Source organism: Petromyzon marinus, chromosome 44, assembly GCF_048934315.1.
Source record: "Petromyzon marinus isolate PM22_M1 ecotype Great Lakes invasive population chromosome 44, UKy_Petmar_22M1.pri1.0, whole genome shotgun sequence".
Taxonomy (NCBI): domain Eukaryota; kingdom Metazoa; phylum Chordata; class Hyperoartia; order Petromyzontiformes; family Petromyzontidae; genus Petromyzon; species Petromyzon marinus.
In genome coordinates this window covers 6,296,547-6,307,699 of record NC_133710.1, presented here as the reverse complement: position 1 = coordinate 6,307,699, position 11,153 = coordinate 6,296,547, and the positions used below count along the sequence as shown (strand labels likewise).

The 11,153-nt window shown below is 50.9% G+C and overlaps 1 protein-coding gene across 1 annotated transcript in view; it reads left to right on the top strand.

The window, feature by feature from the left end:
* The first annotated feature begins 432 nt into the window (after nt 1-432).
* Nucleotides 433-11,153, top strand: part of NDC1 (NDC1 transmembrane nucleoporin) — a 28,325-nt gene continuing 17,604 nt past the window's right edge. Inside the window, exons 1-7 of the mRNA XM_076073896.1 lie at nt 433-1,172; nt 2,457-2,577; nt 5,270-5,371; nt 7,518-7,738; nt 8,836-9,030; nt 9,992-10,100; nt 11,004-11,055. Of these exons, the coding sequence (XP_075930011.1) occupies nt 1,140-1,172; nt 2,457-2,577; nt 5,270-5,371; nt 7,518-7,738; nt 8,836-9,030; nt 9,992-10,100; nt 11,004-11,055 (833 nt within the window). The 5' untranslated portion in view covers nt 433-1,139. The remainder of the gene's footprint in view (nt 1,173-2,456; nt 2,578-5,269; nt 5,372-7,517; nt 7,739-8,835; nt 9,031-9,991; nt 10,101-11,003; nt 11,056-11,153) is intronic.

Genomic DNA, 11,153 nt, shown 5'->3' with positions numbered 1-11,153 from the left:
GGTTATTTCGGTAAAGTCACGTAGAAGGGTAACAATAAAATAATAAAAATATAAAAACCGCCACTTTTTTCAAAATTTCTTGCCGTGGGTTTTCACACCTGATGATGATTGCTTGTGTTGCAGTCGAAACGTCGCGAGAATTTTTTATTTATTATTTAATTGTTTCCCTTCTACCGAAAGAACCAAAAATATGAATCCCTGCAGTCAAGAAAGCTTTGAATCAAAATTCAAGGGTTTATTTTTACCTGGTTAAATAAAGGTGAAATGAAATAAAAAATATACAAAAATTGCGTGGTATCGCTAATATTCGCGTGGTATCGCTAATATCGCGTGGCTTTTGCTAATATCGTGCGATATCGCGATACGGGCGATATCGCGATATCGCGATACGGGCGATATCGCGATACGGGGCGGTGTTTGGCGCCGGGTCCTGCAGGCAGCGCGCGGGACGCCCCAAGAGGCGAGGACCCCACCGAGCAACATGGCGGCCCGCAGCGGGAGCGCGGCGCGGTTTGAATGAGGGAAGCGTGAAGAGGCCGGAACCTCACCTCGTCTATCTCCTCTCTTAACGCCTCTTTGTCTCTCTACCACCTCGTCTCTCTACCCCTCGCCTCTACCTCCTCGTCTCTGCGCCTCCTCGTCTCTCTACCACCTCGTCTCGTCTCACATCGTCCATCCACGTCGTCCTCAACCATCACCCCGTCCCGACACACCTCGTCTTGGACTAGTACTCCTCACCCACCTCGTGTATCCACTCACCTCGTCTCTCTACCCCTCGCCTCTACCTCCTCGTCTCTACGCCTCCTCGTCTCTCTACCACCTCGTCTCTACCACCTCGTCTCCCCACGTCGTCCTCAACCATCACCTCGTCTTGGACGAGTACTCCTCACCCACCTCGTGTATCCACTCACCTCGTCGCCACACCTCTTCCTGTATCCACCTCGTCGCTACGCTCACTCTACCTCGCCTCTTCGTTTCTCTTCCCCCGCCACATCCTCGTTTCTTAATCTCGTCTGAAAATTCTACGTTGTACCCGACCCCCCTTCTTCTCCACACACCTCGTCCTGCCCTCACCTCGTCTATACCAACTCGTCGCTTCCCCACCTCGTCTCGTCCACTCGTCACGTCTCGCCGCCGCGATGGGTGCCACGAAGCACTGGTTTTTGCAGAGGGTGAGAATTAACAATTCGAACGCGGTGTGACTATCCCATCTCAAGAAGCGTCGCAATGCTTTTGCCATTCAACAACAACAGCAACAACAACAAAAGCAACGTTTAAAACCGCGCCTGCGTCACGTCAAATGCATGTTGAACTTCTTTCGCACCCTACATAGCCAACCGTGCGTGTAACAAAGGTTAACAACGGGCCGAGTTGTTGGACTCGGCTGTGAAGTTGACGGCTCGTCTCTAGATCTGAAGCTTTCGTGACTGCAAGGATCAATACTCTTTGGTTCTATTCGGCAAAGTCACGTAGGTAAAAAAATAAAAACAAAAATCACGACGTTTCGGCCACAACACAAGTAGCCTTCTTCAGAACTGTCGTCCCGACAGTTCTGTTCCTTCACCTGAAGAAGGATACTTGTGTTGTGGCCGAAACGTCGTGATTTTTGTTTTATTTTACCTACGTGACAGAACTCTGTCGTCCCGACAGTTCTGTTCCTTCACCTGAAGAAGGCTACTTGTGTTGTGGCCGAAACGTCGTGATTTTTGTTTTATTTTTTACCTACGTGACTTTACCGAATAGAACCAAAGAGTATTGACGGCTCTTGTGAGTCCCCCCCCTCCCCCCCCCATGAGCGGGTCGTCTTGCCGGTACCCACCGGAGGTTTCGTCACTAAACCCGGCGACCCGAGTTCGATTTCCCATCACGGCCACCGAACATCCAGTGAGGAGTATCTAAACCGGTCCTGGGACCTCCCCCTAGGTCGACTCGGCCTCAAATTAGTACCTGGTGCGATGTGCAAACATCGCCGCTGGGGAGACAAAGGCGGTCGGGCGTGCTTGTTTGGGCCACCCACCCCCTCGTGTGCCGTGCCGGCCTTCGTAGGTGCTGCTCGCTGACAGCGCTTGCCCCAACAGTCTGTTTAGGCTACACGGGGGATCTTTGTCTTTTGCTGTGTATGGGGAGCGGTAGGGCAGCAGTCTATGAACGGGGCGAGCCGAGTTCGCCAACACCGGTGACGATTATCTGAACCGGTCCTGGGACCTCCCCCTAGGTCGACTCGGCCTCAAACGAGTACCTGTTGGGATGTTTTAAGCAGCGCCACTAGGAAGACGAAGGCGGCCGGGCGTGATGTGCGGGCTACCGACTGACTTCCTCGTGTTACCATGACGGCCTTCGTGAGAGTGCTCGCAAACAGCACTTGCCCCAGCAGTTACACGGGGGCGGCGGGGGGGGGGGATAAATGTCTTTGATGTCGTCCCCTCTCTCCCCTTGCTTCTCCGCGTGCGTTGCAGGAGCTCCGCTGGCGTGTGGCGGCCGCGGTGGCGTGGGCCGTACTGATGCTGCCCGCGTTCACCGCCGCCTACCTGGCCCTCGCCCGCCTCGACCCCCTCCACCCCCTGCTCTGGGTCGCCGGTCAGAGCAACCCCGCGCACTCTCGCACGACCCATTGTTTGCGAGCGCCTATTGTGTGGGAACGTGCTCGCTTGTGGCCCATAAGAGGGCGCTGCGGTGACGAGATGTTCGTCACCTCGCCAGGTATACAGGATGTCGTGGGTTTGATCCCGACCCCGATGCCGGTAAATTTGGAGTTTGAATCTCTCTCCCCGTGGTCACGTGGATTTTTCTCCGGGTCCTCCGGTTTTTCCCTCCACATCTAGAATCAAAGTGCGCTTAGAGTATTTGGCCGCTCAAAATTTACACGTGATAAGCCACTTAGTTGAGCTGTGACCTGTGGCCAGATTGCTTCTGAAAAAGAGCTAGATAGCTCAGGGGGCCTTACCTAGTAAAATAAAAAGTTGGGTTTAGACGGTTGGGTAAATGGGTTTGGGCAGGACACGTCGCTTGAGTCAAGTTATTTACAATTGAGACGGTGGCCTTGCCCTATTTGTATTTATAATGCTGAGCAAGTGGTGGAGATTCAACATTATTATGGTGGGGCCAAGGACAACCACTGTTAACTTTCCTACCAATGAAACTAAACAAAAACTAAAGCATTTTTTATTTTAACAGGTAAGGCCCACTGAGCTATATGGTTCTTTTTCAGGAACGACCTGGCCACAAATAATCACCCAATGAAGTGGCTTATCACGTGGAAATTTCTAGCAGCCAAGTACTCTAAAAGCATGTTTCTAAATGTGGAGGGAAAAATCCGAGGACCCAGACAAAAATCCATACAAATTGGGGAGAACATGCAAACTCCAAATATACAGGGATCATCAGGGTCGGGATTGAACTCCCGACCTCCTGTATACCAGGCGAGGCAGTTACCATCTCGCCATCGCGGCATCCTGTTGCAACCTTGCGATTGGGAGTCTCTCGCCCTACCGCTGAACCACCTTGACACTCGGCTACGATGGATGATAGCTGGTAGCCGAGACAAATGACTGAGTGGCAGCCAAGGGACAGAATGCACGGGATTTTCGAGCATAGCAACTTAATGCTCTCAACCCAGACACCAATGATTGCACACACACTAACCCATATATTTACGTGATCTAACAAAAAAAACCCCCTCTATTATGGATAATATTGGTCGCAAAAGCCTACGTGTTAAACTAACCCATCACGTTAAATTTGGCTTTGCACTTAAATTTACTCAATTTCTGTCTCTTATAATTTAAAATACTCTCTTGGTTTAATACGACAAACAGTCCGTGGCATAGCAGGTGCGAAAGTGCTGGCCTCTACTGTGTTGATGAGACGTCACTTGCAGAATTTGTTCCCTGATATCTACTTCCACGGGTCGTTGTATCATGGAGGTACTTGCTGCTCTACAAGAGTTCCGAACCGATTCTTTGTATGATGACATGATGCTGACAGCACAATCTGGATAAAGTTAGAGGGGAGGGGGGGGGTGGGTATTTCTCCTTGACAAAATTTGCAACAAAAAGAAACCTGAGTGGCATACTGAACGTGGTGATTTTTTTTTAATCTTGGCCCAAGTGCCATTAGTGTTGTGGCATCACAGAGTGAAAGAGAGGGCGAGTGCTCTTGAGCCTTCCACACCCTCGTACGCCGAGCATCTCCATCACTATCGGAGCTCCTGTTCACTCGGCGCCACTTGACTCCGTGGTTTATGGAGACTAAAATGGGTGCCGCCTTTGTTCCTGCTGCATCGCACGTGTACGAGAGTGAGTGTGTGTGTGCAGGCCACTCCACCCCCTTGTGTGCCATGTCGGCCTTCATAGGTGCTCGCTAACAGCACTCGCCCCAACAGCTTGTTAAGGCTACACGGGGAGTCTTTGTGTATGTGGGTAGCGGTGGTGTAGTGCTTAGCGCGCTGCGCTACTAACCCGGCAATCGGTGTTCGGTTCACGCTCACGACCAACACTGGTGACGATTATCATAAGCGGTCAATGGCCTCCCCTAGGTCGATTGGGCCTCAAATGAGTGTGTGGTGTGTAAACATCACCACTGGGGAGATAAAGGCGGCCGGGCTTGGTGTTGGCCACCCACCCCCTCGTGTGCCGTGCCGGCCATCATAGGTGCTGCTCGCTAACAGCACTTGCCCCAAAAATCTATTACAGGTTATACGGGAGATCTTTGTTTTTGGGGAGAGCGGTAGTGTTAGTGGTTAATGCACCGTGCTACAAACCCATAAACCGTGAGTTCACTTCCTCCTGGCCACAGCAAACGTCAGCGACAAATGTCTCAACCTGTCCTGAGCCTCCCTAAGATGGACTCGTCTATAAATGAATATGTGGTGCGGTGTGTTAAAGAAACACAAAACGTCCGCACTCGGGATAGAGAGGTGGCAGGGAATGGTGTTGGCCTCACCACCCCCTCGTGTTTCGTTCCGGCCTTAATAAGTGCTTGCCAACAGCAATTGCCCAACTAGCCTGTTAAATTTCACCTGGGCTATCTTTGTTTGTCTGTTTCTGAGTTATATCTATGTGTGTGTGCGTGTATATATGTTTAGCACAGTAGAGAGCGCAGGTGGTTTATCTAGCATTCACCTGAGTCACTTAACCCAAAGCACCTGGATCTCAAAGTACACCTAGTCTGGCACAAGTACCATGGTGACACCTCTGCCATTTAGTGGCCAATGGCAGTTCATGCACATGTCTGTGTGTCTGTGTGTCTCTGTGTGTGTGTGTGTGTGCAGACACCCTGAGTGAGCTCGCCAGCTCCCACGTCCTATTCACCTTGACGCTGCTGTCGCTAATGCTGCTGCTGGTGTCGGCGTTCGACTCGAGGAATTACACGGGTCAGCCCCGGCGTCTCCCGCCACAACCGGCACACCTCACGAGGCCTCCCTCGCTGCCCCCTGCCTCCCTCCGTTTCCCAGAGAACTCCCGCAGAAGCATCTATTCGGAGGGAAGAGGGCGCCACGCTGGCGAGATGTTAAACTACCTCACCTGGTATATGGGTGGGAGGTCGTGGGTTCAATCCTGACCCTGACGATGCCTGCTGTATGTTCTCCTCGTGGTCACGTAGATTTTTCTCCGGGTCCTTCGGTTTTTTCCTCCACACACGTTCGGAGTATTTGGCCGCTATAAATTTCCACTTGACAAGCCACTTCGTTGAGCTATCATTTGGGGGCCAGGTCGCTTCTGAATGAGAACTTAATAGCTCAGTGGGCCTTACCTGTTGAAATAAGAACAGTTTATAATTGTTTATAGAGTCGACCCACTGCGACAATTAAAACGTGGGAACATAGTCCTCGCCAAAAAAATATCCAATGGGAATTACACAAAGCGTCAATTAATGCCCACTGCTGGCGGATCCCCGCTCACAGGCCAGGTTCTGAGTGACCTTGTCTTCACAGGCATGGCTGCAACTGGGGGTTCCCTTTAAATCGTTTGACATGTGATGTAAGTTGTAAAAAATAATAATAGGCTTTTACCCTTTCCCAAAATAATACAGGAGGTGTTAAGATGTTCAAACACCAAATTGATACCTATTGCAATGCAACAAGTATGCTTTACCACATGCTTGTGATAAAGCATGCAAACGAACAAGCTTTGACAATGTATGCATTGTTTTTAAAAAATAATTTGCCTACACCAGAAACAGCCTCCTTTTTTGTCTTGACTCACCACCAGTGCTAGACCAGAGAACAACGCCAACAGGCGAACAACACAGAGGCAATGCAAATATCAAAGCATTGGTAGCTTGGATTGAGCGGTTGAGCCTGTTCATTTTCCGTAATTTTGATACCGGTGTAGTGACGCACTTTATTTAACAAGCACCATCGGGATAGATACACACCCTACGTGGGTGAACACTTATAATTAAGACCGTCTATTGTCGGCGGGCGGTACTACTTAAAAGAACAGTTGGTAGGCTGTCTGACTAACAGCACTCCGGAATGGTGAAGACGGAGACGACGTTGAGGAGATGGCGACGACGATGAGATGGTGACGACAATGGTCTTGAACAGCCACGACGGGGATTCCACTTCCAGCAACAGCCCCGAGCTCCCGCTCAGGGCCCCCTCTTATGCTCCCAGCGTGGCCTTGCTCCGCCCCGATCACGCCCCTCTTCTGGAACCTACTCGCGGATTCCCGGCACTTTCCTGATGGGCCCCTTCTTTGATCTTTTGCCTAGATGTCCCCCTCTCGTCTATACTGTGGCCTGCTGGCACGAGTACTTCCGTACACCGCAGTTACCCTTTTCCGCCAGCAGCCTGCGCTATACCGTTACACCGGCATAAAATGGTCCCGTAGATTTATGTATGTTGAACTTTTTTTCGCGCCGTACGTAGCCAACTGTGCTAATCGTAGGTGCAGGTATAGATAATTCATCATTGGTCATGAAGGTGGCTCGGCCCAAATGGGTGGACAAGCTTTGCTCCATCTCTTTCTTGCTCTCTCTGGCTCTGCTCGTTCACTCAATTCTGGGTTTTCAATTAAATTTTACAGAAGAAACGAATAAATTCTTCAAGACCGTAAGAATTATCCCCGAAATCTTGAATGTGAGAATTAGCCTTCCATCTTTTCTTAGAAAGTGGTTCGCTATTAATTTATCCTGTACAGTACATGTAGTCGTTTTTAAAGTGTTATTAAACGGTCAATATTGAATTGTAGATGTTTTAGTAGTTTGTCAGAAGCTCATCACACGCCATTTTGAACATATACGTCAGGTGCTAATTCCTTGTAAATGTCGTTCATCATAATTACTTATACGTTAATTAATTATTTGCGACATACTGAACCACCCCCCCCATAACAAGAGGCTGCGATCACAATTAGTCCAGCTTCGAAATGATTGATCGACTATGCATGTCGCGCCACACGTGGAACCTATAGAGGCCGTAGCAAGCGACCGCCCACCCCCAGCCACCCCCCCCCTTCCCCCCTCCGTAGTAGCAGACTTCTGACGCTTGCTCCCCTGCCTCCCCTTCCTCCCAGTGGTGGCGCTGGTGCCGTGCACGCCGCTGGGCGCGCTCGCCGGTGCCGTGAGTCCTCACCGCGTGCTGCACTGCGCCGCACACACTGTGGCCGGCCTGCTCGCCGCGTGGTGCGCCGTCCTCACCGCTGGTGGCGCCTACCGGGCGCCGAGCATCACGTGCGGCGCGCAGCACAGGCGAGTAGTGGCGGGGGGGGGGGGGGTGGAGGAATTGGCCCCTGCCGTGGGAATGTGGAATTGTTGAAAGGTGGTTTGGTGCTGTTGACGGCGAGGGCTGCGCCATGGCCCTTTGAGCGAGGAGACGTTTTTTTGATTGTTTACTATTTTTCCTTTTCTCCAATTTTATACTCAAGTAAGCTATTTTTTTTTATTTTACCCGGTAAATCCCGCTGAGCTATATAGCTCTTTTTCAGAAGCGCACTGGCTATCTGAAATGATAGCTCAACGAAGCGGCTTATCACGTGGAAATGTTTCGCAGCCGAATACTCTGAAGGCGCCTTGATTTTAGATGTGGAGGTGAAAAACTGGAGGATCCGGAGAAAAATCCACGCGACCACAGGGAGCGAGCGAGAGAGAGAGAGAGAGAACACGCAAACTCCAAATATACGGCAGGCGTCACGGTCGGGATCGAACCCACAACCAGGCGAGGAAGTTAACATCTCGCTCCATGTAAATTCGTGATGGTGGCGTGATGATGCAAAGGATCCATTTAGACATCTCGCAGAGCAATGCAACCCCCTCCCTGTTTGAGAACAAACCACGGAAGTTGATATAACAGAGCTACCCCTGAGATCCCTTCAAGTGACCCCTGGTCCAGCGTTTTCCCCGCTCACCATGGCACTGAGAGTAATGTTTGCGCATCACCGTCAAACCATTATTTTAAATATTTTCATAAATCCGCACTTTAGCAGCGTGGTGAAGTATGGTCAAACAACCCCCATGAACGACGTGTCATTTTTAAAAGGTGATAAAGATGCGAGCCTGTAATCTTATCACTGTCACCCCCTTCACACTTCTTTTGTGTGCATGCATGCATCTCTTGTGTACTTGAATGTGTGTTTATCCTAGTGTGTGTGTGTGTACGTGCATGTGTGGTGAAATGGGGAGAAGTAGGTGTCGTGGTTGGCACGCTCCCCTACGAACCCAGTGACCCGAGTTCGATCCTCGCTCACGGCCAACACCAGTGACACGTATCTGAACCAGTCCTGGGCCTCCCCTAGGTTGACTCAGCCTCAAATGAGTTCCTGGAGCAATGTGTAAAACATCGCCACTGGGGGAGACGAAGGCTCGCAGGCGTGGTGCTGACCGCCCTCTTAGGTGCTCGCTGACAGCACTTGCCCCAACAGTCGGTTAAGGCTACATGGGGGATCTTTGTCTTTGTGCTGCAGCCCTGTTGGCGAGTGCCTGAGCGAGCGACACCTCTTCGTGCTGCTCTTTGGGGGCTTCGTGGGCGCCACCTACAGCTTCCTCTACTTCCACAGCCACATGTACTACGTACCGTTCCCCGCCATACAGGTGGCCCCCATCGCACCCACCCATCCACACATCGCACTCCGCCTGCAGTAGCAATGATGATGTATGGGTGTTTTTTATTCATGTTTTTATTGCGGTAAGCACACAACGCCCGGTTCAACGCGTCAATGGTTTCTGGGGGGAGGGGACAGAAAAAGCGAGGGGGTAACTTTCACCGCTTGGTCGTGCATAGGTGGTGGGGGGGGGGATGCCCGGTGCCCTCCTTGACGGGGTCTTCCGTTGGGGGAGGAAGTGGGAGTTTATACATGTGGGGGGAGGGAAAAAAGGGGCGGGTGGAAGTAAATATGCATGTTGAACTTCTTTCGCACACCGTACGTAGCCAACCGTGCTAATCAGAGGCGCGGGAAGATTTTGGCGAATAATAATGATCTTGTTCATGTACAGCCCCTTAGCCTAACCGGCTTCTTTGTGCAGCAGGAGAACGCGCTAGCTTGCAATGCAGCCCAGTGTTTCGTGTTCTCGTTTAAAGACACAAACTCCCCCCCCCACCACTGTGCAACCCCTTTTTGCAGCATGCAGCATGGGGAACACACACTCGGTTGCAATCGCAGCCTGGTGTTCTTTGTGTTTTTGTTATAATACGCAAACCCGTCTTGCTAGTTTTTTTCGCAGCACGCTGCAGAAAAGCACACTCCCAGTCGCAGTTGAATCCCAATGTTCCCTGCCTGCCTTTAATGATACAAATCCTAGTGCCAACTGTGTTTACAGCACGCGGATGCGTTCTCAGTTGTAATGGCAGCCCAGTAAGTGTTCCATTTCTCCTGTGTATGCATTTAAAGACTTTACGCTGTTTGAGTCATTTTTGCAGCATGGCGAACGCACCTTATCAGCTGCAATCACATCCCAGTGTTCTTTGCCCGATGTGTATTCTTGTTGTTCAAAAATGGCAATCCCCCCCCCCTCCGTCCCCCTTCCGCACCACCCTTGCTTCGCCATCCCGCAGATGTACAAGTACCGGCGATTCCGAGCGCTGCTGCCACGCATCCTTACCCACAGCGCCGCCCAGTCCCTGCGGCTGCTGCGCTACTACTGCCTTCTCTACTTCCTGCTTGGTACGGCGGGGGAACACGGCGGAGAAGTCAACTGCGTGTGGCGAGTCGCACAGCGTGGTTGGCATAGGGCCCTGGTGCAAGGCGTCCAGGAGTTCAATAAAAACTAAGACCTCCACGTTCGGACCAATTTTCCCCAAACTCCCACCAACGTCTTGGTAGGCCGCCACGGCCCCCTCTGGCCCTAGGCCCTGGTGCATTCGTGCTGCCGGCACACCCCTCAGCTACTGGACATTTGTGAAAAAGAGCTTCATAGCTCATCGGATTCCTCCAGTATAATTCAATATTATGATCCATAGCTAAGCCACTGCACATGGCATTCGTCAATTAAAAACACCCTTTGTGGTCATCACTGTAACTATTGTATGTATATGTGTTTAACTTGTTTTGCACGCTACGTAGCCATCCGTGCTAATCGCAGATGCAGGGAAAGTACAACAAACTAGCACAAAAAGCACTTCTAAAGAAATTAGTTTTCAATCAAGATTATTTAAACGTGCATAGCTACAGTGACTTCCTAATATCAGAAGGAAGAGCGTTCCGGACGGCCACAGAAGCGCATCTGAAAGCGCGCGATGTAGTGAGGATGGTCAAGGTCAAGAGGTCATCATTGCCAGTCTTGTTGATGCACTGCACCACCCCCTGTCATTGGCTTTAGGTCTTTGTTTTGTTTCCAATCAAATTGTCTTGAAAGTGTCCGATCCTGTCAGATCTCGGAAGCTAAGCAGGCATAAATCTGGTCGGTATTTGGATTGGAAGAGACTGCGCTACCCTGTGAAAATGCACGTATCAGAGGGAGTGATATTCGAAGGTTCAGATAGTCGGGCTAGAGTGATAAGTTAAAATCACCAGTTGCTGCTAAGTTGTACAAAAAAACAACCGCTGTTTGTTTTTTGTTTTTTCTAGGCAAGTGGCCGCGAGGGTGGGTCATGGCAGCATTTGACCTCCACCTGGACAGGTGAGAGATGTCCTGTCTTCTCGTGTGATTCTGAGCGAGTGGGAGGTGAGTTGGCGAGTGAGTGAGCCCATGGCTTAGATCGGAGGGAGGGAGAGTGG